General features: G+C 41.3%; 2 protein-coding genes across 29 annotated transcripts in view; one reads left to right on the plus strand and one right to left on the minus strand.

Moving 5' to 3' along the window:
- Positions 1-2,482, plus strand: part of SH2D1A (SH2 domain containing 1A) — a 29,074-nt gene extending 26,592 nt beyond the window's left edge. The window contains exons 3-4 of one of the 3 annotated variants that reach the window (XM_021548426.4): positions 1,216-1,351; positions 1,708-2,482. In XM_021548426.4, coding sequence (XP_021404101.1) covers positions 1,216-1,351; positions 1,708-1,748 — 177 coding nt within the window. In that variant the 3' untranslated portion in view covers positions 1,749-2,482. The other 2 variants (XM_085571051.1, XM_085571050.1) reach the window with 2 other exon arrangements.
- A 3,076-nt stretch (positions 2,483-5,558) lies between these two features.
- The window catches only part of TENM1 (teneurin transmembrane protein 1), a 793,032-nt gene continuing 771,118 nt past the window's right edge, over positions 5,559-27,472 (minus strand). For all 26 annotated transcript variants that reach the window (XM_085571039.1, XM_077786535.2, XM_085571036.1 and 23 more), the window contains 6 exons: positions 25,472-25,707; positions 19,290-19,586; positions 14,667-15,054; positions 12,729-13,949; positions 12,106-12,248; positions 5,559-10,690 (listed from right to left, as the gene is read on the minus strand). In XM_085571039.1, coding sequence (XP_085427165.1) covers positions 9,932-10,690; positions 12,106-12,248; positions 12,729-13,949; positions 14,667-15,054; positions 19,290-19,586; positions 25,472-25,707 — 3,044 coding nt within the window. In that variant the 3' untranslated portion in view covers positions 5,559-9,931. The remainder of the gene's footprint in view (positions 10,691-12,105; positions 12,249-12,728; positions 13,950-14,666; positions 15,055-19,289; positions 19,587-25,471; positions 25,708-27,472) is intronic.

A 27,472-nucleotide genomic window follows, 5' to 3' on the forward strand; every position in this document is an offset into this window, starting at 1 on the left:
TCCCTGGCTGTATTTTAGGCAAACCTTACCTGAATTTCATACCATAGGTATGCTGAAGGCCCAGGCTTCTCTGTACATTCTCTGCTGGAGAAGGTCCTAGTTTCAGATCCTTGATACCAACCCATAAGGAACAGAAACCATTAAGTAAATGTTGTAAGACTGCTGTTAGACACAGCAGCCTAGGTCCAACTGATCCCCACAGAGTGTGCCTCCAAGGCCAAAACAGACTCCAGAGGCAGCTGGTCCTTTCCTGCTTCTGCTTCCTTCCCTGTGGCTGGTTAGTCTCTGAGCAAGCTCAGGTCACACCCATCTTTCAAGGTAGGGAATTTAAAACAGTGCTGGTGCAATCCCAGCCAGTGTGAAGATTCCAGCTGGTTTCAGGGAGGCTGTATTTACCTCACAGCTGCTGGGTGAGAGCAGTGTTCCTTGAGTGGGACTATGTTGGCAGGACCCATGCTTATCCTCCCTTGACTTTGGTGAAGAGGAGTTATTATGAGAACACTCTGAAGGATTTAACAAAAACATTGTATTTTTGATTAAAAACAGAGTTTCATTTAATACTGTTTGAAAAATTGCTAATTTAGAGAGATAGAATAAATTCACTTTGAATATATAGGTAACATTTGGCTGCTGTCTGTACAAGAAGTAGACAGGAATACTGAATGAACACATAAGCCAGGACTGAATGCTCCAAGAAGGTTTGCAAAGAGGCTGTGTCCTTGCTGGAATTTAGTGGTGTGAAGACTCCCTCTCTGTAGTAAGCATAGGTTGCTCTCTAGATTTTCTCACTGGTGTTCCTAGGATGGAACTATCTTACTGATACAGGCTAGAAAGTTATTGGTAAGGAGGTTAAATCACTGTCTGCAATAAGTCAGGGTCAGAAATAGAAAAGGGTCACTTTAATTCTGCCTAATTAGTGTGGCAGGTGAATGTGGGTAATTAGCGTGGGTTTCTCTTGTAGTGATTAAGAAGTTGTCCCTCTTCACCTTTCTATTGCCATGCTGCTGGGAACTGCTCAGTGTAGGAAGGCTGGGGTGCCCTGGGGAAAGCAGAGAGCAGTGTGGCTCACTGACTCCCTGGAACAGGCACACCAGGGGATTCACATCCATGGCTGTCTCCTTCCCTGGGAGCTGTGTGCATTTCTGAGGACAAGGCCTGTGTGCCAGCACAGAGTACCCAGCCCCCCTTCTCACCTCTCCCCCTCTGGCTTTGCAGACTGCGCCTGGGGTCCACCGGAGGCTCTTTCGGAAAGTGCACAACCTCATTTCGGCCTTCCAGAAACCCAACCAAGGCATTGTGACACCCCTGCAGAACCCAGTTGTCAACCACATGAAAGCCAGCTACTCCCCAGGTACTGGTGGGGGGAGGAAACCTTGTCTGCAGTTGAGCAGAGCACTCCACAGTGGCAGGCATAGAGGTCTTAGACTTGTACATTTGACCTGAACTAGCCAGCAGAGTGACCTTGCCAAAAACGTGCTCTTAACCTTGCTATCGTGTAATTTGAAATGCTGTCGCTCAGGCACTCATTACAGACAGGGCCTGTCAATGTGATAAGAAAATGGATTTTGAATATGTATTCCTGAGTGCTATGGGAGCAATAGCTGCCTTCCCTCACCACCACCCTTGCTTATGGAAGTATGAGCCTTCTGGACTGTCCATTTTCTTACAGTGTTCATCTATTCAAATATTTGTGATTATTTCTCTTAGGGAGGAATGAAGGCTATGACTTCCACCTGCAGCCATCATGAGGATGTCTCCTGAAGTGTGACATAACCACATCTTCCAGCATCTCCTCTAATCTATGCTTTAAAACAGAATGATTTATATGATAGTAAATACAACTCTGTGAGTTTTTCTTGTAACATTTGCAGAAATGTGTATTTCATAGAATTTATTGCTCAAGATGTAGAAGGTTAGATTTTAGAGTACTTTGAACTTAGGCTGGGGTATTTTTTGGTTTTGTTTTGGTTTTTCCCAAGAGAGGATAAAAAAGCATGAAGTGCTAAATCCTTTATGTCTATTTTTCCCCTTTGTACTGTCAAGTAAAAATATTTTTCCCTTCAAGATCAGTTCTTAATTAATAATTAGTTATTAATTTTACATTGCTTAACTTTGGATCCTGCTTTGCTTTGTTCTGCTTGGTATTTATGCAGAATTGGGCAAATCCCCATAGGAGAATTGTTTACATTAAAGTGTCCTTGCCTTGGATGGGCTGTGTGTTTGTCATTCATAGAGTTCCTAAAGATATTCCAGACATGAAACCATGAGGATCCCCACTAACTGATTTCCCATCAAAGCGGTTGTCCTGCCCTCTAACAAAATCTGTAGTTTTCACCAATGACCAAGAGCATAGGTAATGCACAGAGTAAAAAAGAACATCTGATGAAGTGGAAAGCCTTGTTCTTTGCTTTTAGGTGTTCCCTGTACTTTAAACAAGCCATCCTTGCATACAAGTTAAAAAATAAATTATTTTTGCATGACAGCTTTTCTTTTCCTCTCTGTGTGTTTCCATACTGCTGCTGGGCTCTTGGAGGAGAGTTTTGAATCTAGAGGACTCATTAGCTGTGCAGGGTTAGCATGAGGCTGCTGGAGAACTCAGAGGACATGCCTTTTGCACTTGGGCTGGAACATGTGTGATGGCACAGTGCTAATGGACTGGCAGACAGTAGGAAACACTTTTGAACACTTTTTTTTTGGGTGTCCTATGGTCCTCTTGTTTGAGGAGATAGGGTTGTGTTGCACTGCTGTCCACAGTCCAGACTGCCTCTATGTGGCTTTTTGCCAGGTAGGCTTGTGTGAATTCCTGTGGGCTTTGGGAGGGACCCCAGCTAGGGCCCAGCCTCGTTCGTGTGCAAGGGGGATGCATCTGGTCCCGATGGCTGGTTTGTGCCACTAGCAGTCATGCTTCAACAAACATAAATGGTTCTGACTACCAAAAGAATGTGAGTCTCATGTGCTCCCATCCAAAGCAGAAGACTAACAGTGATTAAAACTGGACTACAAAAATATATGTAATTACAGAAAAACATTCCTTAAACATTGTATAGGCACCTTTGGGTTGCTCTGGTTGTGTTTTATGCCTATACTTGTCTCTGCAGATCTTGGAAGGCTGAAAGTATTTCCTAAGAGAGAAAGAGGCTTTTTCCAGAAATGCCAGGCTGCAGACTCAGGGAGAACAAAACTGACTGAATTTCACCAGCCACTGCCACCTGCAGCTTGGTGGCACAGAAGGAGGCCCCACATCTGCCTTGTTTTCACCTCACTAAAGGCAAGTTGGATGTGAACAATGACAGAACTATGTGGGCTGGAAGTCCATGATTCAGCATGGTGGATGCTCCAAGTAACATTTGATAAAGCTGAAGGGTTTACCTTTTTACCCCGTGTGTGAGACAGTGCATGCAATAGCAGATACTCTGTGAAGCTCAAGTTTCTTGTAAATAGGAGTAAGTGCAATAAATGAACAGCCCCGTCTTAACAGGGACTAGTGGGCAACAATGTTGCAAAGTTGTGGTTGAGGCATTTTCAGTTCATTACTCAGTTTCTGTCTAATTGAAGGCCAAATTTCATCTACGGTGAACTGTCCTATCATATTTTACACTGCACGTACACGTGTTGCTCTGTGCCTTTTTTGTATGTGTGCTTGTTGGTTGAAATTAGTCTTACCTTAATACAGTGCCATACAGTGGCAGATCCAGCATGTTTTTCTGTTTAGTAAAATATTTAAAGGCTGTTTTTTTTTGTCATTACATAACCCAGCAAATGCAGTGGCTGGTTTGCTGTCACTTGTGCCCATTGAAGCTTTCCCTTCTCCTCCCTGCCTTAAAGGTTTCCCAGCCTGCTGTGAGCCAGTGGCATCTGGTCCCTGGCAGTTCCTCTCCAGCTTTGCAAACCACGCTTCCCCAAAGCCTGCTGAGCTGCTGGGTGCTGGCAGTGTGTGTGTGCAGCCCCAGCCTTCCCAGGGAGCTCTTCTGCTTTCCAAATGCTAGCTCTAAATCCCTCATTCACCTGGCCTCTCCTGGGAGCAGGAACAGGTGTGCCTGGAAATCATCCCTAGCAGATGATTGCACAGTGGTAGGGATGCATGCAGTGGAAAGAACTTTGCCCAGGGGCTGTTTCCTATTGAACTGTCCTATATTGACTTGAGGCTGAGGCTGCATGTGGAAAACCTGCAGCACACAAGCAGCAGCTGCTCACCCACTTTGCAGTGCAGCGAGCCGAGGATAACTGGTTTGACTGTGGTTGACTCCAGAAGTGCATTGTTCTTCTAAAAAATACATAAAATAGGCCAGAAGATGCCATTTCTGTTTAAAGCTGAGAATGTAGTTTCAGTTTCTGGTGTAAATTATTAAGACAGAGGCTTGTATTGTTTCTTTTGGGTACCCAAGGGTCTGGAATTACTGCAGGCTTAAACAAGGTGGAGACAGAGAGAAGCTGGTGGTGCCTGTGAGACAAGAAGTAGATGCTTGGTTATGGAAACAGTAATTTGGAAATTATATTGATTTCCTACAATGACCTAGGTGTGAAGAGCTACAGATCCTTTTAGAGAGCAGCAGCTGCATTCATTTTGCCAGTATGACTTTCCACATGATGTCAGTACTGCCTGCTGCTTCCCTCCCACCATCTCCTTCAGGCTGCAGCCCCACTGGGCACAGCCCCTTGCTGCTGCCCTGTTCCCCTCCAGCCCTCCCACCCCTGTCCCCTCGCTGCCACAGCCCCAGATCTGCAAGTGGCTTTGTAGCTCAATATGTTGCCCCTGCTCTGGCCCTCTCCCCAATGCTGCTCCTCTGCAGCAACTGAGGCTCCCACAGCTCTGGCTTTGCCTCCACTAAGCCCTCCCCTGTCCCTGCCTATGGCTGTGACAGCCCTCCTGCAGCACTCAATCAGTACAATATCCCAGGCTGGTTTTCTTCCCTTTTCTACTGGAGCACCCACCCCTTTGGCATCGCTTCCTCCTCATCCACCCAGCACAGCCTCAGCCCTCCTGCTTGGTTCTTACCCAGCCCAGCTGTTCCATGGTTTTTCACCATGTAACCTTTCCTTTAGCCTTATGCATTCCTTGTGCCCCTCCATTCATTTGCTCCTTCTCTCTGCTGCATGTACTGGGCTTTTATTTTCCTGGGCACATACTTTTCATAACAGAATCATTCATCATCATCTATTTGAGGCAGCTCTAAAGAACATGCACTTTGCTAAAGAACACTTAAACTTTGCTACTCACACTGCCAGCAACATTGACTTCACCCACACTGTTATCATGAGTGCAAAGGCATTTAACAGAATATTTTTTCACTCTCACATTTGCTTTGAAGAAATATAATCATCTTTACACAGAAACTGGCTGGGATTTCACCTGCAGTGAAACATGCAGAGTTATAAGCATGAACTTTGGTGAATTGGAATTAAAATTAAATCTTGCTAAGCAATATCCTGCCCCCAACTTTTGAGTCAGTCAATATTGGCTGAAGTCCTCGTTTAGCTCTGTGGAAGCACCTTTTACCGACATGACTAGAATATCTCAAATACTGATGTAAACTGATGTAAACAAAGACAACATCACATGCCATAAGTTTGCACCTTTATTTTTTAAAAATGAAATAGTCAAAGTACTTTCTTTTTCAAATATCGACACATAATATATTAACTTTCAATATTTACAGTGTGTTGCTGGGATGTTCTTGTAGAAAATGCATGCTTCTGGTCTGAAACCCAGAGCAAAATGCATCAGACCATTTAACTGCAGCCATATAACATAAACCTGTACAGTATCCAGTCACTATTCAGCACAGGAGTTAGAGCAGGAATAAAAAAATTGGGATCTATTGTTTCCTAGCAACGAGGCTGAGGCCATTATAACACAATTTCTGTAAGATCAGAACCTCTAACTGGTGTTAGACAGAAAGTGAAGATCTTGGCATACATTGTAAACATTTTTTACTGTTGATGAGAAAGCTAAAAAGGAACATTACTTTGACATATATTGTATGCTATGCTTCTCTTTCTTGTTTATTGACACTTCTGCCAGAAGAGTATGAAGATTTTAATGTTTTATCATGGTTCATACAAGTAAAATACTGTCAAGGACACAATCTGATATACTAACATTTATTAAAAGGCTAAAGTCCACCACGAGATCTAAGGAAAAACTGGAAATTGTCAAACACGTTTCCTTAGACAAATAATGGCAGGTGACAAATGCCCAGACAAATCCACAGAGAGTCCAACTCCACCATTCCCAGTTTCTGCCTGGAAGTGATTGCTCTGGCAATCAGGGTGCTTTCAGCCTGGTAATGTTTTGTATCAAGGAGAGGTTTGAATAACAGCTAGCGTTTGATGGGAAAACCCCATGGGCTGCTGGTGCAGCCTGAGCCGGTGTCACCCGTGTGTCACCGCTCGGATCAGCCGCACCCCGGACACACGGCCACCCCCAGGCACTGCCTGTCTCCTTCGGCTCAGCTGAACCTCGAGCTCCTCTGCCTTAACCACTTCCCCTTTTGGAACAGCACCTTGGCTTCCAACAGCATCCGTCGCTCACCTGGGAGGAGCTGCTGCCCCCGCCCAGCCTGGGCACTGCCGGGGGCTCCGTGGGCAGGGGGTGCAGGGTGGCACCCCAGAGCACAAAGCCATCTCTGCCCAGTGCCCTGCTGAGGGATGCAAGAGAGCTCAAACCAAAGAGCCAAGGTGTGTATACCCACTTGCACATTGACCAGTTCGTATATATTTATTTGGCTATGTTCTACATAGATATCTATATATATATATTTATAACTTTGAAATGTTCTAGATTTACTAAATAAATATGAAAGCAAAGGAAATGTTACTTGTACACACTATTTGTTCGTCGGTCGTAAAAAATATAGCCTGTATTTCTCATGGTAGGTACTTTGCTACAGGATAGTGTGCAATAGTGGATTTTATTTATTTTTACTTTATACTTTATTTTAATTACTTTATTTTATTTTTCCCTCTTTTAGAGCCTTGTTTGTAGTGCAGAATACTAGCATCAAATTATCTGATCTAAATAACAGTAAAAATTTCCATGCTATTGTTTTTCTTTTTTCTCAATTGGGTCTCTAGGTTATAGTGCAAAATATAAAATTAAAAAAAAAAGGAGAACTATGTAAAAAAAACCCCAAACCCACTGAGAAATTGCTCTAACTACTCAGGGAAAAAAAATGGAGACTGAAATATTCCCTGCCTCCATCTGAGGTTGTTGATGAACAAGACGGTCCAAAGCTATTTGTTCATGTAGTTCTTACAAATCACTGCTGCTGGCCCATGTGGAGCTGTGATATGACTTCAATCTCCCATGCTTGCTCTCTCAGCAATAACTTATTTCTTGAGCACTGTCATCTCAACACAACATTTATATTTTGTTTCCTAAATTTAAGGAACTGTTATGATGAAGGCATTTTTTTTGCTTTTGTAACTGGGCCATGTAATGTCATGTGAGTTGTAATGAAATCGTATTCTCATAAGAAATAATTGTTCGAAATGTACCTTAGACTGCACCCAGAAAATGGGAAAATGCCAAATCTACTTTCAAAGACAAACTTTTAACACATTTAACTCTTTGACCTTTTGGCATAACATGAGAACAACAGTAATCAAGGCAGTATTAAAAAACACAGCTGTAAGTTATACAAAGTGCATTTCCTGCATATAATACAAATATAACTTTAAGAAACTAAAGGCACAAGCTAACTAAATATGTATTACATACTAGAAATGCACTGTTCAAGGTAACTCTAATAGCTCCAAATATTTGTTTATAATGGATATTTAAAGCAGTTTGAAAATGATCCTCATTAGTGAATTGCAAAAAAGTATAATTGCTTAAAATATAAGTAAAATAGACTCTAATATTGACATCTTGGATCCGTGATAAAATACATCATCACATTTATGAATGCACTCTCTATATACAATTCATAAATTATTCTTCCCTTGATTAAAAGTGTATTAGAGGCTCAAGGATTTGAAGGTCCATTTTTAGGCTGGTGTGGAGGTATTCAAATTCTCTGTGATTTTATGGAAAATTACAGAAATCTGAGCTGTCAAATCTGGATGTGGCCAGCTCTCTTTTCTGTACATTAGTTAATGATGAGCCTGATCACAATGTGTATGTACAGATTTTGGTCCAGAGGTCCCCCTGGCTGGGGACAGAGGAGGATTGCAGGGGCCAGGCTCCCACTCAGCCTGTTCCTGCACCCCCAAAGCTGTGCTGGCTCCCAGGGGAGCAAAAGGAATCTGGGAAGAGACAGTAATGGGCTGAGGCTGAGACCTGAGCTCAAACTCCAGGGAGGGGCTCAAACCTCAGGTGCCATTTCAGGCTCATCTCCAACTTTGGTACAGTCTGCTCCACTTGCCCAATAACAAATGAATAAAGAAAACTGGGGGGAAAAAAAGAAAGAAATCATGTACTTTGTTGGCTTCTGCAAATATAAGCAGAAACTATTTCAATATATTTACTACATTTGTTCTGAAAGAAATGTGCAATAACTTCACTGTTACAGATACACAGGCTCTATAACAAGACTTCTAGATCCCTCTGTAAAGCTGCTTGCCCGTCCCCCCCTCCCTGTGTGCTCGGCCCACCTCCTGAAAATCAGGTCTTTTAGAAATGACAAACTGGAGGAAGGGTCACCTACTCTGCTATGAAGTAACTGTGCCAGTAATGCATGTTACCTTGGGAAATAAAAATTTCTGTTCATGCAATATAATGCTTTTCTATGTGCTCTAGATATTGAGCTGAAAAGTGAAGAGTCATCCCCGAAATGTTCTATGTTTATCAACATATTTACTATCCACACTTAGGTTCATCAACTCCCAACCCACCAATCTTCTTCAGACTTGAAAAAATGAGTACTACAACAGGATTATTAATCTGAGATGAAAAGAATGTGATGTCTAAACCCAACAACACTGCACCTTCCAAATCATGTGTGTGAAGACAAGTCCTGGCCCAGTGACTATGGACAGGGCTGATGATGCATGGCCTGACACTGCTCCGTGAGGGCTCCCAGCTGGGGCATCCCCAAAGCACTGGGTTAAAGCCCAGCCTGGAGCACACATGCCACTGGAGAGCCTCCTGAAGACTACAGTGCCCACTGAGCCTGCTTTAGCCACCCTATCTCTGTCTGAAGCCTGGCCTGCACGGTGCCACCAAACAGACTGGCAGCTTTGTGTGTGCTGCCAGAGCCTTTTATATCCCAGTGCTGAGGAAAACCCTAGGAGAGAGGCCTGACATGCACGAGTGGACACAATGTGATGTTCAGCATGGAGTGGCTGAGGGGTGGCCGTGGCCGAGCAAAGGCCACAAGAACATCCTTGTACGTACTGAATCCAACCCAAGCCAGATTTCCCAGGTTAGAAAATCCCTTAGCTTTTAACTGTGAGGAACATGTGTGGGGTTGGTGAGCAGCTGGGAAGTTTCCATACACAGTGTGGTTTCTGTATGCAATCCCTTGAACTTATGGGAGATCTCACTGGGATAAAAGACACCCAGTAAATAAGGGTTGCAGAATCAGGCTCTGTAACCATTTAAATAACTGGTGAATTATAAATCAACAATAAAAAGCTTGTGTTTCTTTAGGAGAAGGCAGAGCACGTGGCACTCGCCCCTACCCTGCAGGGCTGTGCGGTGTCACCCTGGCACCTCGCACGCAGGTCGCGCCGCTCGGCTCGCAGGACTCTGCTTCTGAAATTTTTGAATACTGCCACACAAGAACTAAAAATTGTCACTGTCATCTCTCAAAGAGTTAAACAAACGATATTAAAATACCATCTTCTGTCACATTTAAAGGCAGTTGGATATGTTTTTTCCTCTATATTTATATATACAGAGTTCTGATCTAGAAAAACCAATACAATAAACCATTTTACGTTTAAAAACAGGCAGTCTTTGGTAACGCAAAGGCAGAGATTTTCTTTGTTACCTTCTGCCTATTTCACTCTGTCTCATGAAGTGAATATTATTGGCACTGTCAGAAAGTTCGAGATACTGCTCCACAGATAAAACAAAATATCCATCGTAGCCTTGTACCCGCCCAGTGCTTAAAAGCTGCTGTTTCTCTCCATCTGTCCATGCCCGAATTCCTTCTTCCCCCTCCTGCAGCCGCCTCTGCTCCTTAGTCCAGGCCTGAGCCACAGCTCGCTGCCTGGCTATCTCCAGGACATGGTTCTTTTCCTCTTCCACCGTGGTTCCGTAGCGCACGTTGAAGCAGAGCGCGCCGTGCTGGAGCTGGATGTCGGCAAAGCGTCTAGTCCTGCCATTGATCACCGACGTCATCTGCGACACCGTCACGTTGACGCCGTTCTCCAGGATGCGGCGCCCTCCGGTGCTGCCAATCAGGGCCAAATCTTCTTCCAAAGAGCCCAGCTTGATGAAGTAATGGGTGTCCCGGCCCTCAATGGTGAAATGCAGATTCTCCAGATAATGAGCGTTGTTGAGGATGGCAGCAATGCGCCGGCTGTCCTCGTTAGCCACCCCGATAATGTCAGCTGTCACTATACCGTCCTTTATAGCAAATTTGATGCCTTTTCCAAATACTGAAGGAACAGCTGCAAATCTCAGTTGCTTCACTCCTTCAGAACACTTGCCATCACTATACCTGGGTGTCATAGGAAGTTGGTCCAAGGATATAAAGTTTCGGAGTTGCTTTTGTAGCTCACATTGAATACCAAGGATAGTCTGGAAAAGAAAGCATCAGTCAAGTTTGCAGGAAAGGTACCTTGAAGTTCATTATAGTATCTCACCCTACTCATCTCTTAATTGCTTAGAATTCAATTCTTCAATTTGTTTGGAAAGTATCATGCACACCTACAGAACCTGGACATATGCACATGCTTTTTAGTCCCTTAAGGTAATGCTTTTTGTCTCTTGGACTCCTTCATTTCTAGGAAACAAATGCAAATGTATTTATCCAAATTATAAATTAACTATTTTTATATTTGTTCTTTTTATTTTTCTTCCCCCTTGAACTGTTACTCTAATGGCTGGTTTTTCAGCCCTTGGCAGTTCAGGGAAACCTGAATTCAAAGCTATGCCCTTTCATGTAGCTCTACTTAGTCTCTGTGTGTTTAATTACATCTTCTGTAGAACTGTGGTAATGACTTTTATAGCCCATTCTTTAAGGAAAGCAGGTTGTGAAGGTCTTGAGACACTAGAACAATAGGCAAGTACATCACATCTGAAGATCTTGCTCCCCACAGAGGCTAGAAGAAACCTCACTTCAACCCCCTTTTTGTCTTTGAACACTGTACCTATATCTTTTCTGTGACTTGGAAAAGATTAACATCCCAGTGATAAATTTCCATGGACATGTTTCACATCTGGCATGAGCTCTGATCCTCCAGCCTTCTGCACTTGGTGAATGGTAACTTCTTAAATGCTGGGAACATGAATGTGAACTCTCAAATGCTCTATGCTTCTCTTCCCTGACTACAATAGAGGAAAGGCATCTTTGCAAAATCATGTTTGTTAACAGATGCTCATATGCAAAATGTGAATGCCTGCTCAGAATATCGGTAGTTTGTCCTGTTGCAGTCACATTGATTGCTGGACTCTGATAGTTGGTGTCTGGCTCTTTGTTACTGAAAACAAGCCCTGGAGTAAGGCTAAGATTTACAGACCCTTTACAGATCCATAGCAGCATTTCTGCTTCCTGCAATAATTATGCAGAGCTACTGACTTGTAAAGCTGTTTATACCCTCAGTGATTTTCCAGTGCTTGTGGCATCTTTGCTAACAAAGATGAAAATCTGCTGTTCTGGTTTTTTAATTCCACAAGATTTTCTGTGTTTTTTTTTCAATATCCACAACAAACACTTTCACCCTTTAGTGTATCCTGCACCTCAAGTTTGGATATTTTCTCCATAAATAGCTGCAAATTTTCTTCACTGTGTTGCTAAAAGCTTCTCCTTGAACCTCTCCTCTACTCTGATGCCAGTACATAACTGACAACATTAAAGTTTCTAGCATTCTTAAACAATTTGCTTTGCCTATTACATTGAAAGATATAGTCACATTTTTTTTCTGGTATCCAATATTTTCTATTAAAACTCCTTAATTCAGTATTAATAGCAGCTGAATAGAATGTTTGCTAACCTTTCCAGGATCCCACTCCTGGGTTTTTGTTTGAAGCTGTAGAAGTTCGTATGTTGTCCCCAAAGCTTCTATCTCTGGTTTTGGGAAACCAGGCAGCACGTTGTGCAACTGGAAACCAAACAGCTCTAGCCAACTTCCAATGTCTACAAAACAAGAAAAGAATGCTGGCAAAAAGGCTCATAAATCCTAGAAAAAGTGCGGGCAGTCTGCAGAAATTCCAGCTATGCAGAAATAATGATTTCACATCAATTTATGTTTCCTGCAGTAGCTACAGCATTTATTGTAGCAAAGAAATTATTTGGTTACAAAGCATAGCTATACTCAAATCAATAGTGTTCCCTCTATCTGTTTATAATAGAAAGAATTCAAATTAAGCTGCTTCCATTCTTCCCCTAATTTTAGCACTGAGAAAAGCAACAGAAGCAGCTATTAATTATTTTCTTGGTTACCATAAACGTTAGAGAAAACAGATCAAGCTCAGTAAGATATAATCTATTAAAGAAATTACTTCAATAGATTTAAGATTAGAGACTTTTTGTCTTTGCGGAAGATTTCCAGAATGATGAATCCATACCACAATTCAAGAGGAAGTTTTATTTTCATTGGGGACATGTTACTTTTACCTGTTGTATACTTAGCAACGTCTTGGATTTTGCCAACTGGGTAATTATTTTCAAATGAGTAGAGATTAAATGGCTGTGGGACAGCATTCAGGTGCTTCCATATGCGGTGATTTGGTGTCGTCCACCGACCAGCAATGACGTCATAGTCCCGCTGACCCAGATGAACTAGTTTAGTAAGAGAATCATAAAGTCCTCCATGAAAACCAATGATAACCTCGAAATCTGGATTAGTGTCCTGGTAGATCTCTCCATAAGGGGTGTACAGAATTTCTTTTATGACCTGGCCTCGACTGCTAAACACAGCTAGAGGTGTCCCAGTGTTATCACAAGCAACATAATATTCTTCTCCACTGCTTAATTCCATTGCAATGAGATGACCTTGCAGATCATAATATAGGGATGTTATTTCTGAGCTACTGTGATTGTACAAGTGAGTAACTCTTATTGGGTTGGAAAGATCAGCATAAAAGAACTGTAAGTGTTGTCCTAGGCTTGATTTGCTTGCAACTCGTCTTCCAAGACCATCATAACAGTATTGCACAGTCCAGCCAGACACTTTGTTATACGCTTTGTTCAGCAAACCATTAGAGTTGTACTCAAAGATCTCATTGCCTCTTTGCCTGAGAAAACCATCTTCGTCCATTTTATATTGAATTTCCCCAAGCCTGGTAATGCGATCTCTCAGGTCGTATCTCAGAGGAGTGAGGCGCGCGCTGTTCCCATGGCTGAGCAAGTTGATGTTGCCATTAAGGTCATAGCTGTAGCGCCACTGGGTTTTGTCATTCACAGACACAGTCTGGAGCTGACCATCAGCGTCGTATTCATAAAAATACCTTGTTATATTGGCATCTACACCCACGCGTATGTCACAGATCACCATGCGACCCATGTTATCATACTGGATGGTCATCCAGTAAGCAATAGACTTGAGAATTTCATACTGTACTTCAATCACCTGACCATTGGCACTGAAGATTTTGGTATGCTTCATCACAGTGGTGGTTATAACTTGGTTTAAATCGTAATTAATGACACTGAATTTTCCAAATTGTTCAGTCCTGCCAGAAACATCGACGTAACGGTACAGATCTATGGGAAGGGGCGTCTCGTTGATCATGGCCTGCATGCTTGTGACACGGAAGTTGTTATAGCTGTAGTCAAATCTGGCATTTACAAGCCCTTCTTCACTAAACCTGAAGATTTGGCGGCCAATAAGTGGACCTGTCCAAAACAAATACAGGAAAGAGGAAAAAACAAGAAAAATAGTAAGTTATGCCCCTGGTTTACTTATCCTACAGATCTAGGACAGACAGGGTATGACCTCAGGTATGCCCTTTAGCCTTACTACTCCTTAGCAGTCTCACAAAATACCATTAACTATGAACATGTTAGATTATTCTCCCACAAACCTTTATTAATGCTTGCTCTACAAATTATTTATTATTTATTAATATTTGTTTAAATGAATGCTGTTTTATTCCTAATTATGATTTCTACTTACTTACAAGATAATTCTAAATTAAATTTATTTCACATGGCGATTTCCTACCTCATGTAAGCAGTCCTGTTGAATTTATGTTATATTACAGTGTAAACTGGGAAACTTGGAAATACAAACAATAAACCAACTTGATTTAGTATTTAGCAAATATCCACATAGAGGAATAAACCCAACAAAACATCCTAAGAGCTATTCCATACCAAGCAATAAAAAGAAAACTGTATTTCAAGTGGGACAGCTATATTCACCTATGGACAAGACACAGAATTATACAACACATATATTTCCAGTGAAACATAAAATATAAAAACTTGTAGACATAAAAATAATGGAATTTCATGCCAGGTAAGTGCAAGATCAGGGTGTTGCGAATGAGGAATGAGTGTCACATTTTAAGGAGCCAAAAACTTTAGCAAAGTAGTCACAGTTAGACAAACCTGTTTGCCTGTATCTGATGGTACAGATGAACCCATCGTGCATTAAATGTATTGTTTTAATAACCCCAGAAGATTCCTCGTAGGTGAACGTGACTTGCGTGGTGTCGTACAGGATCTCGGAGAGCCGCGACTGTTTGGTGTACTTGTAGAGGACCCTGCGGCCCGTGCCGGGGTACAAGGTCTGCAGCAGCCGCCCGTCCCTGCCGAGGTCCTGGATGAAGGCGGCGCCGCTGTCGGGCGGGGTGTAGATGTTGCGGTAGTAGCCCACGGACAGCGTGGTCTGCAGGGCGTGGCGCACCATGCTGGGCATCGTCACCGACTGCAGCGACTCCGACTGGTCGTACTCGAAGATGTAGCGCCGCTGGCTGTGCAGCAGGAGCATCACGGACTGCAACCAAACAGCAACGGCACGGTAAGGGGTGGATCAAGCACATGGGGATCCAGCTAGTGAGCGCCTGGAGGTTATGGAAATGCTGAAACAACCAGTCACTCTTGTAGTTTGCTCTTATGGTTTGGACAATTCCAAGTGAAGCTTTCAGCTCCTGGCCAGTAAGGTGGTACAAAACAGGAGAACCATAATAAGTCTAGAGGTAAGGGCCTCCAAACTGGAAGGCAGATGTGGCTCTCAGTAGCATTTCAGCCTCATGCTGACTTGCTATGTTGCTTTGCAATATTTAGGGCATCCTCTCAGGGAGCAAAAACAGAGGGAACCTCTTCCTCACACACAGGCAGAACATCTGCACCAGCAGATGTGTCTAGAGGAGCTGGAAAGGGGAAATTTTGTGCATGTACAAGGTGTTTAGCTTTTATTGGCATTCTACTTATCTACAGCACAGACCTAGCTCCTTTCCTGTATATCTTCTTTTAAATACACATGGCCCCAGAGTTCTTAATGGCTCTGTGCCTACAGATGGATGAAAATACTCTGCAGATTCTTTGGTGTGACTACTTCTATTGCTTATTTTTAATGTTTACAAAGAATATAATTTCTATACAGGTACTTGGTATTTGCCCTGTGTTGGTTAATTGTGGCTGGTCAATGAAATCTGGTTTGCTTATCTGGCAGATGAATGTGCAAGCACAGCAGACTTTTTCTATTGATAATTATAGTTTGGGTTCTGTACACCTTCTCACCCACCACGGAAAGTCACCGTGTCACAGCACAAGCCGGCTGGTGAACAGTCACTGTTGAAACAAAGATACTGAACCACAGAATGAAAATGTATGGGGAATTCTGTCACCTACCCCCAGCTCTGGCAGGTGGCTTAGCTGAACCAGAGCACTGCACATTCCTTGCCTTGTCTGAGTCATGCTGGAGCATCAACACTGCCCAGCTCTTAGCACACAGCTCAAACCTACCAGGCACGTAAGCAAATTTGTCAGGCTTCTGCAGGACAGAGACATCATACAAAACAAAGTCGCACATGGAACAGCATGACTCCTTTGTCATAGAGCATGGGGGAAATAAATCAGAAAAATAGGATCTTTTCACCTCTAAGCTCAAAAATCTTCTCTGGAGAAAAAATCACCTTAAGATCAGCCCTGCAGGGTGTTAAGTAGCACTGGCCCTGAGGCGCTTTTCTCTGACAAATAAACCAACTGTCCATTCAAAGGGCCAGAGACAGGCTCAGCCTTGGCCATCCTCTCTGCACCCCCAGCCCCCTGCCTGCCCAAGATGTGTCTCTTCCTGCTCTTGGCAAAAGACATCTGTCACCTGTGCAGCAGCCAGAGAGCACCAACATATGGCACTCCAGCTCACCCTCTGCCAACGGGTGACGACAGACCTTCACACCGAGCACTTTCTGAGCACTTTATTGCTGCTCCACCAACCATTTCCAACATGCACTGTGTTTATTTTGTTTCAAGAGTCAGTCAAGAGTCTCCAGTCTGCAGTAAACCACTGGCTGAACTCTCTCCCAGCACTGCTGTGACGCCTCTCTCTATATACTGCTCCCGTGCCTGTTTTTAAGCTGTCTGCCATTGACAGAGTATGAATAACAATATCAGAAACATCCCCAATATAACTTTAGTGCCTCTGTGTACCATTTTTACAGCACTTTGTAAAAGTGCTTTGGCTTTTTCACTATTGTCCAGGATAATAAAAAGATATACAGTACAAGGGCTGGAGACTGAGTATCCTCTCAAGCCTATTAGAGAGATACCATAAAGAGAAAAAAAAAATTAATTCCCAATTCATACTAATAACATTACAATAGATTTTTCAACTCTGCACAAATTGGGTTCTAATTGTTTTAAAGGATTTTAAAGGGTAGCTCATAAAACATCCAAAAATCTGTCATCTTATTAAAGCAACCAGAGCCTGGTCAACCACATAATGATTGATGCTGTGTGGTGTATCAAGACAAACAGCCAGTGGCCAATTACTGGGAGCTCTGCTGGGAATAGACAAATACTGAGCATCACCACTAGATGTCATTTCTGTCCAGCAGACACACAGACACTCATCTGTTTTGTCTGCCAGATTTTGAAAGCAAGTTTGGAGTATTCAGGAGATTTTATAACAGTTTAAACTAATTGAGGAAAGTGACCAAACAAAAGGAACTGAATTTCATCAGTAAGAATTATTTACAATGCTAATATTGTAGTGATTTTTAAAATATTATTTTTTTGAGCTAATTTCTTAAGGGGCAGAGATTTTTGAAGATGTACAATTAACTCATCTAGTGATAAAAATGAAGACTTAAATAACTATGAATTGGAAGCAACCTATATAATTAATTTTTTTTTTCATGAAAAGAATTACTGGGTCTTACAAGGCTTCAGAAAACCTTTAGCAATCATTACATAATTAACACAATGAGTTATTGACTTTAATGGAGCCACAAAGTTATACTTCAATGCCTAATTTTGACAGTGAATTAACTTTTCTTTGGCACAAGATACAACAGTCACAGAAGTACATTAAATAGTTGGGAGATTATTGTCCATGGTGGGAATGACTTTCCATATTTTTAACAACAAGTTACAGTATTACCCAAGCTGCTGCCTGAACCAGTGAACTTTTGCCACTTGCTTCTACAAGATCATGATTTGGCTTTTGTGCAGAGTTCTAGAATAACAGTGTTAAGTTATATGACTTTATAAGCTCATCATAAACTAAGAACAAACAAAGTGGTTTGGAAAGATAAGAAGCATACATCTTTCCAAAACTACAGTCCATTAGGTCCAAAGAAAAAAATTAGAGATTCCTCCAAAAGGCACATTGCCCAAATATTTGAAAGCTGTAGAAAATGCCTGTTTACTTGTAATTTGCTAAAGAGCATACAGACAAAAAAAGCCCTGACTAATTTATCTGAAACAAACTTCTGAAGCTCCTGGGGTTTGCCAATCTTGTTAACACATGCAAGAACCACACTGCATGCAGACAAGGAGGAATCACTTTTCTATGCATTTTCCAGTCTTGGTAATTTTTTTTTTTTTCACTGGGTTAGGTTTAAGTTTTTTGAGGATCTTAAATACATTCAAAGTAAGTACAGCACAGTTTATCTTAAAGGTACACGTTTGCAACTCTATAATATACAAGTAACTTCAAAGTCACTGGATTTCCTGTGTGGATTTCCTCCTATCAATGTTACCTCTTCTGCCCCCCACCCCCCATAGCATTTTCCTGTGGTTTACAGGTTCAGAGAAAGTGTTCTGCTAATTCAGGGTGTATTGGATAGGCCAAGATGCTACTATTTAAAAAAAACCTTGAATATGAGTTTGCACTGAGTTCTGAGAGCTCTAAAAATACAGACTGGATTTCCAGTTTTGAAAGACAAGACCAAACAAAATGCTACTACAGATGAAGGGGTGCCTACTTGGTTTGTACAATATCTATCTTCACATTTTGTGACCATTGCCTCTAGGCATATTTGAAACTTACAATATTAAGGGAATTTAAATGCAAAGTCACCATAAAAGCAGAGAAATAACTCATTTCACACCAACATTTTCCCCCTAAATATCCCCATAAATACTGCAATAAGCTTTCTCCTCACAGGATCAATCCCTTGTTTAAAATAACAGCACTGAATAGGTAAGCTTGTGCTCATGGGTTCCTAATTTTGGCTTAAAAGAACTATTTGTGGTGAGAAAAATGTTTTCTTTCAGGACTGTAATCTTTCTGATTGTTATCCAGAGTAGCAACATGATTTTCAGCAGTTAGGCTGTCCTTTGTTCACTTGAACATGGGCTGAGACCAGAAGGTTGTTTCGACCTACCAATTAAACAAACCTGAGGTGCTTATAACTTTCTTCAGAACTAAACTATGACAGGTTTGAGCACATGACATGTAGGTCTGAGCATATCCAGAGACATTTTTATCTAGTTATGTAATTCTATGCATTTTCTGTTTTAAAAGTCTTAATTACTCTTGCAAGAGGCAGCATTATAACATAATTCAAAATATATCCTATACTATACTATACTATACTATATTATACTATATATAATATATAATATAATATAATATAATATAATATAATATAATATAATATAATAATATAATATAATATAATATAATATAATATAATATAATATAATATAATATAATAGAATAGAATATAATATAATCCCTTTTTTTTTTGTCTTGGCACAAACCCCACTTTTAAAATAATTTACCTTTTCTAGATATGTGTAACTCCATATTTTACCATCTGCCCATGTTCTGGAGACGATATTCCCACTGGCATCATACTCCATTTTCTCAGTCCAGGTTCCTCTTTGGATATAGGTGACTAATCCAGAGTGTGAATAAGTGATATTGACCTCATTGTACTTGCTGATGGGGGACCACAAAATGGGGCGTCCTGTCTGGTCATACATAATTCGAAGAGTGAATTTCCGATGATCATCGTAAATCTTTCCTGTTCTGGTCATGTGGTCGAAGTCAATGGAGAGCAGGTTTCTGTTGTGGGTCTAAACACAGAGGTACAGCATGATAAGAACACAATGCATCCTAAGCCTGTGTCAGCCCTAATCAAACTGAGCAATGGTTTAACATTGTGAGTTGGGCCTTACTGAAGACAAGAAAATAGAAAAGATTCAGATGAGAAACAGAAGGACCAAAAAAAATTGCTCCTTGCATTCAGTGTTATTATATTTGGCATTACAGGATGTTTCCATGTGATAAACCCTCACCTCTGCTCTCACCTTTTCCTGCTTTTTTCTTCTTTCTTCTCAGCTGTGGATTAAATCCTTGATTCCAGCCAAAGATGTGTAGTTAAAATCCACAAACTAAGAAAGATCTACTATCTCACATCCTCTCTTGAGCTCTGTTAACACTGGCAGGTCAGCTGGTGCTCTGGGACAGCCCAGGTCACATCCTGGTGCTGCGAAGGGCAGAGCTGTGCTGGCAGCTCCTGCAGCCCCTGCTCACCAGTGTTCTCATGCTTCCTCACAAACCCACCTCACTTGCAGACTGCTGAGAGCCAGCAGCAGCCGTGCCTGGCACTGGCCATATTCCTTGTTGCTGCTCTCACCACATCTGGGACCAGCAACTCGCTGTGTCTGACAGATGGAACACAGCCCAATACTCAATTTGAAATCAAGTTCAGAAATGAGTCAGATTCATGAAAACAAAATACATTTACCCAGTGCTATCATCATCCTTAGAGGATGGCATCCTTAGATCATTCAGTCCCTGGGAAGTCTCTATTAAACACCATTTAAATCAGATATATAATTTAAAGAACCATAAAATATTGTTCATTGACATGTCTTTTTCAGATCAATGCTCAATGTGCTTGTTGCATTAATCTACCACATTTTATCTGATCACTCTATTCCCATGAATAACTTCCTTAGAGCACAGACAATGCCAGTGCAGGTGTCAGCACAGAGCATGGCTCAGTGCTTGCTCCTCTCTGAGACCTGGAGACACAGCCACGGAGTAAATGGTTAATAAACCCTGGTTAATAATTCAACATGTGATTAGAATGAATATTTCTTTTTTGTTCCTCTTTCTGTTTTTAGATACAACATAATCTGAGAATCTAGAAGAAACAGGTGTTCTTTCTTCAGCTACCATTTCTGGAGCTTTATATACACACATGTCTAACTTTAATAGTGTTCATTTACAATAGCTGTAAAATACCTATATACCCCCAAAGACTGCTGTAACTATTCCAATTTATGCTCTAATGATAGTTAAGGAGCCCAAGTAAAATGTGATGCTCAGTTCAGCTACATTTGCTTGCATACAGACTGATGGTTTAAGTTTAATATAATATATTTTTTAGCAAACTTCTTAGAATTTCTGAAAAAAAAATCCTCTTGGTGGCTGAAAAGCTAGCAGGAAATGTCTTATTCATTTATGTTCTATGTACATGTTTAATGTTCTTATTGCTATTACTATCATTGTAGGATGCAGTTAGGAGGAAGAAGAGTCTTGATAACAAATTGCTTGCAATCTGAATTTCAGAGACTATACAAAAAGTAAGAATGAGAACCAAACAGAGGCAGAATTAGCAGTGAAGTGGAAAGCAGCAGTAATTGAAAACACACGGAGTTAAAATAAGGTTAAAATACTTCCCTTATATTGCACATTTTATGTCTCATTTGTTTACTTTCTTCTATTAAAGTGAAGTTTAACACCCTTCTCAAAGCAAGACAGGATCATAAATGGGTAGGAGGACTCATCTCAGTGTTGCTATTGACAAGCTGATTTCAAATCCCAGTGGCTTCATGAGATGATGCTTTCAAGATACATAAACCATAGCAAGGAGCCCCCTGAGAGTGGCTGGAACTTGTATTCTGCTATGAGCCAGGGAAAACTGGTTTCTGAAAGCAGTGTCAGGCTGGAATACCAGCTAATGAAAACAGGGAGAAAATTCAGATGACTTCAGTAATGTTTTAAGTACATAAAAAGATATGTTTATTCTATATTTTTTACACATTTGTTGACTCTACTGCTAATAGTTTTTTTAGCTAGAAATTTTGCGGCGTAAGTATCAGATAAATGTGCACTTCTTTTTATTTAATTCCATGCATAATTCCACCCTGCCTGATATGTAAGCCAGATGAGATAATTGCATTCTTTCCTTGTCTGTGTTTTGATTTGGGCCAAAGTAAACTCATACACCCTGGCAGAGGACTTGGTCCCATCTTTAGAATTTGCTGTAAGACTGGTAAATAAAGGGAGATCATTTGCTAAGTGCAATAATGAACATGGCTGTCAAAGCCCGTGTCTGCAGGACTTTTGAACTGAGGCCAGTGAGTTACTTTTGTTGTTGTTATTAAAAAAAAAAAAAAGAAAAAAAAAATTAAGACCAGCCAAGCATTCAATTTTCAATTTTGTAGACATTCAGTTATAAAACCTGGACTGCATCCAATGCCATGTTCCTCTAGTTATGCAAAAGTCAGGAGGGAGCAGAGCTGCATTCTAATCAGTGTATTACTATGCATCATGCTCATCAGATTTAACGGCAGTCTTTGCTTCATTTTTAGAAGTCAATTAAAATAGCTGTTCAATTGATAAAAAAGAAGTCTTGCTAGATTAAGATTGATGTTAAAATGCCTGATTGTACATAGATTTATTATTAATATAAAATGCATACATGCCCACAGACTGTTTTATATATGTTCAGGAAGTGCTGGTGCAAGCAGTTCTTCACTTAAAGGAAACCTGTGGTTAATTTCTGTTTCCCACATTGATTTAGACCCCGAGATAAAGTTAGATGTGTTCCATCATTTCAGTTAACTTACTTCTGTCCTATCTCCAGAGCAGGGAATTCACACCATGCAGAAATCCAATTTTTTAAAAACCAATGTTTCCAGCATTATTCAGAACATGCTCACAGCAGCCTCTTTCCAAAACTGGAAATAACACTAATAGAGTGACATGCTTTCAAGATGGTTGCTAATTGCTATTAGAATTAAAAAAGTTAAGACCAGGCAGATAAGGAAAAGCTTTATTCTCTTTCTTCTCTTCAAGTAGGTCATCCTTTATCTCATCCCCAGCTACCTGCCTTCTAATTTATACCTTTTAGCAGTCAAAGCCATTTGTTTCACTGATGGTATCAGGACTGATTTCTAAGTAACATCTTTATACCTCATTTCTATGCTATTTTTTTCTCTCTTAGAAAACTCTTCCATTGTGCTGGGTTTTTTTCTTTAACTGAGGGCTCCTGCAAGTCTGTTCATTCCCATTGAGAACTGCTCCAGTCCCTAGAGCTTTTCTTTACATACATTTTCAAAGTTCAGCATAGTTCTTTCTGCCCTACATTGCAAGCTTTCTAACACATTTCCTATTGTGCCAGGCATGGCATATTAAGTGTTTAAATACTTTATTTTAAAAATATAACTCACTAAAAGTTTTCAGAAGGTCTGTCCAGAATCTCATCCAGCATAATGACTTTCAATGATACTATTTTTTTTCCCCAGCAGTACTCAAGGATCTGTCCACAGCAAGTCCTAAATCCATTTCATTATTTGGTGTACTGTTTCAAAAACACTATAGGATGGTACTTTTATTCCTGCTGTGCTGCATTTCCTATAATCACCAAGAAAAGTGAGCTGTCTCTGGGTAGATTCCTTTTCTCTACTGTTCCAGCTCCTTCCATCTCCACTGACTCTCCATTCCACCAGCATACCATGCAGGTGTCAGTGCTAAAGCTGAACTCCAGGATCCAGGTATTTCTGCTATTCTCTGAAGTCCTTCTTCATGGTCTTACCAGCCTCAGTAGTCCATCTGTCCCTTTCTCTTGTGCCTACTTACATGGTGTTTCTTTGTGCAGAATACAATTGGACTTGATGATCTTAAGAGACCTTTTTACATATAAATGATTCTATGATTCTAACATCTCTCCTCCTTTCCACTCTAAAATCCTCCTTTTAGAGGAACCTGTGCTATCCCACCAGGCTCCCTCCAGCCTTGCCCTGACAGCTCTCAGAACAACAGCACAGCCAGGATTGCAATACAGGCAGCTGGCTTGTCCTTCTGAGCAGGCAGGACAATTCCTAAGTCCTCTTGATCTTGGGTAGGCATAAAAAGACACAATTTACAGAAATAAGAATACAATATTTGAGAGCTGTGTTGCTAGTGCATACTTTTAGAAGGACAAAAAGTAAAAGGTATCAGCATACCAAAATTATTCTTATGCTTGTCTTTCACTTTCCATCCTCTCTCTGGATGAAAGTGAAGGGGGAGGAAGAGGAATACATGAGTGGTTTTGTCCACCAAATATTTCAATTAATATCTTATGCCTCCGGCCAGAATGCATTTAATCCTGACTAATTTGTGAATTTATTTATTTATTTATTTATTTTTTTTTTTTTTGCTAGGCAGTGTTAAAGATCCCATAGAAACAAGTGGAAATGCAAAAGAAACTGCAGTCAATAATTTCAACAATAGAAAATACAAACTGCATAATGGTGAAACTCTGCAAGATGAAGTAGTTGTATTAAACAGAATTGTGATGAACAACCAGTCCCTGGCAAGGTAAGCAGAATAGATGACTGACTACATCCTTTCTGTTTACCATCTTATTACATAAGATTCCTGTAGAAAAATGTGCTATACTGTTATTTAATCACAAAGTCTCACAGAAAGCCTTCAACTGAACAGACAGCATGAGCTCAGGAAGCCACAGTTTGGATCCTGCCATCTTAACATGTTTGTCACAGTGCTAAGCTCACCTACCTCCCCAGCAGGGCTATGAGGCCTCACACTAATTTAGAGAAGAAGGAGGCATAAGGTGGGCAAGAACAACGCAAAGAAGCTTTTGCCTGCTTGCAAGATCCTAAAAAGTAACTGTGACTGTCAAATCTGAACAATGCCCTTTCAAACAAGTGCTTTACATAGAGTGCCCAGTCTGGCCAGATCTTCCAGTTCTTGTATTTTTGATTGAGCAGTTGAAAAGCAAACAGATGGTACACTTAAAAAAACATAGAGTATCTCATAATCAAAATGAGATGGTTTTGATTTTGGTGGTTTTGACAATCCAGAGATTTTAATAACCATCTCTATATTTTCAGAGCTAACAGGTGTACCTTCAGATATAATTCCTATCCAGAAAGGTTGTAGTCAATAACACGGTAATTTTAAGGCAAAAATTCCCAGTTGTACTATTGGTACAGACATTTTAAGTGGTATTCATGTGAAAACCAGAACTGATTTAATAAAAAACCTGTTTAACAAAGTAGCAATCTCTTTGAGCCATGGTGTTATGTAATTAAATACTAAAAGTTGACCATCTGTCATTGTACTCGTAGGTAAAAATAAACCAACGATGCAATGTTAAAGCAAGTCTTTTTTGGAGCTGTGGTGTAACCCAGCCAGAGGGAGCTGGGGGTTTGAGAGCTTGTGGCAGAGGGCAGAATGAATACACAGCCTGTCTGGATACACAGGGAGGCTCTACATCACTCTGAATCCAAGAAAAGACACCCAAAGTGTGTCCTGCAAGAGCCTCTGTCCTGGGCAGCAGCTGGCACCCCTCAGCTCCCCCAGATGAAAAAGCGTTGATAGATCTGAGAGAGGCAAAATGTGACTCCAACTTTGCAGCTGTGCCAGAGTAACTATGCACTGTCCTTTGCTCACAGCTTCTTCCAAAGCCATAATTAAGTTCTTAGTTGAAAAAGAATGGGAAGAAAAGAATTAATTATGTCTTGAGGTCAAATCTTACAATCAAAATCAAACAGAGATCAAACATCCCTGAAACTGTTGGAGTAGTTTGGTTTTGAAACTCATGGCTGGGGCCCACTACTGATACAGAATTTTTATTCTTACAAAGTATAACATTTCAACATGATTATAGTTCAATGGCTTTCAAAGGGAACACTGCACTTACAAGAGGAAGCCTTACCCTTAGCCTTCTCTCAAATGTAGAGATATTGCCTTTGGTCTGCTCCCTCCTTTGCCTCCATTCAATGAGATTTGAGTTATGCTCTCCAGGAAGGGAGATGTTGCACTTCCCTAGCGTGGGGCTGACAACCCCTGCGAGAATGTGAGGCTCCGTGTTAAGCGTGATTTCCATTCCACTGGCAAAGGTGACTCTCAGAGACCCATCTGGGCTGATCCGATAGATGTTCTGGGTGTTATCTGTCAAAAACAACAAAAATCAGAGAGAAATGCAGACCTCCAGATTTATAAACCAAATTCTAGGCACAACAGGGCTCAGTTTGTAGCCCAAGGAGGTAACACACAGCTGAACCCCAACTACAAGTGTGAGTTTTGCAAGCTGCAGCCTCCAGTCCTTCCCCAGTCTGAAGAGCCTTTTATTACATCTGGCCTGATGATTTCCATTGTGAAAGCTTCCTGCAGCAGGAATAAAGAATTTTTGCTTTCAACTTAAGAGTATGTAAAACCATAAGCTGAGTATTGACCACTGCTATTGTGATGATCTTAGCATGTTGCAGATCCCAACAGGAAAATGCACTGCTTGAACAACTGCAAGAATATCTGAGGTCAAACAAGGAAGCTGGTTTCCAGATATCTAGGATGACAGCCAGTCTCCCATTCTGTCCCTTTTCCTTGTGTCACTGTACAAAAAGCTTGTCCTCTTCCCCATTAGCAGCAGGACCCTGGGCTGAGGCACAGGGATGATCAGCCACCAGGCTGAAGCTTGATGCAACAGAATGACTGGGAAGTGACTGTGGCCAGCAAAATTAATGGATCAGCAGTGGTGGCACAGTGAGCAGCTCCAGAGGCTCAGGACTGTGCCACTGAGGGCTGTTAAGGGAGCTGGGGTGACCCAGCACAACCTCCCTCTCCTACCCAAAACTACCAGAAGTGTGTGGAGGTCTCCACTGAGAGTCTATGAAGGCAGCAGACACTGGAGCTCCTTTCCCTTGCCTGGGCAGTGTAATTCCTCCTCTGCAGGCAGAGCTGTGCCACAGCTCTGATGTGTCTGGCATCTGCTCAGGCTGGGATATGGAGGTTCCTGCAGCTCAGCTGCCAGGGGGAACTCCAACATGAGCCTGACTTTAGTGCTAACATACAAAGTCTCACCCTTACAGTGAGACTGAACTCATTCCAGCTAGGGAGTATCCAAAGCATCCCTTTTTTTAAGCTGTGCCACACAGAAGTAACTGGTCCAACTCTTGACATGTGAATATAAGGAAAATAGTAGGGTATGCCAGAAAGTAAAGATAATTGGATGTAAGGACACCACACCTGACTGGCTGCTCACACGGTGCTTTGTGCTGGTTTTTCAGAGATATGTAAACATTTAAATGACATGAATTTATGAGACACATACAATAATAACTAGAGCTGTTAATTTCTGGTGCTGCCTGTTGTGTGCAAGCACTTTGCTGAGACAGACTTTGATAATTTAGCAACTTTGAAGAGTTTCAGATTTAAGGACAGACAGATCAGGCAGCAGACGGTGCAGAGAGCAGATGGAGTCACTTGGACAAAGCCTAACAGGTGACAAAACAATGTAATTATTTCTATTTATGCAGTGCTGTCTCTACCACACAATGGCAAAGAGGAATGAGTGGGTATCTTGTGAGATGAGTTCTTCCTAGTTTTTTCTTATAGATCAAAACTTGAGAGAAAGAAAAGTTCTGTGATGTGCTCAGCTACAAAGCTTTTCTATAGCAGACCTGGAAAGACATCAGAGACCTATTTCCTAGCACCTGCTCTTTCAAAGCCTGAAAAATCCACTGACAACAAAAAAACCCAACAAGGACGAAAGACCCCAGATCGATTAAACTATGTAAACCCAGAATTCTGGTGATAAATCTGCAAAATCTGCAGGACACTGGGGCACTTCCGTTAGGCAGAAAGCAGGGTTTTTTTTGAGATATATGATATTACCAGGGAAATACTGTGGTGTCTACAGGAGTTGAGTCAAAATCTA

The sequence above is a fragment of the Lonchura striata genome, chromosome 4A (genome assembly GCF_050655825.1).
Source record: "Lonchura striata isolate lonStrDom1 chromosome 4A, ASM5065582v1, whole genome shotgun sequence".
Taxonomy (NCBI): domain Eukaryota; kingdom Metazoa; phylum Chordata; class Aves; order Passeriformes; family Estrildidae; genus Lonchura; species Lonchura striata.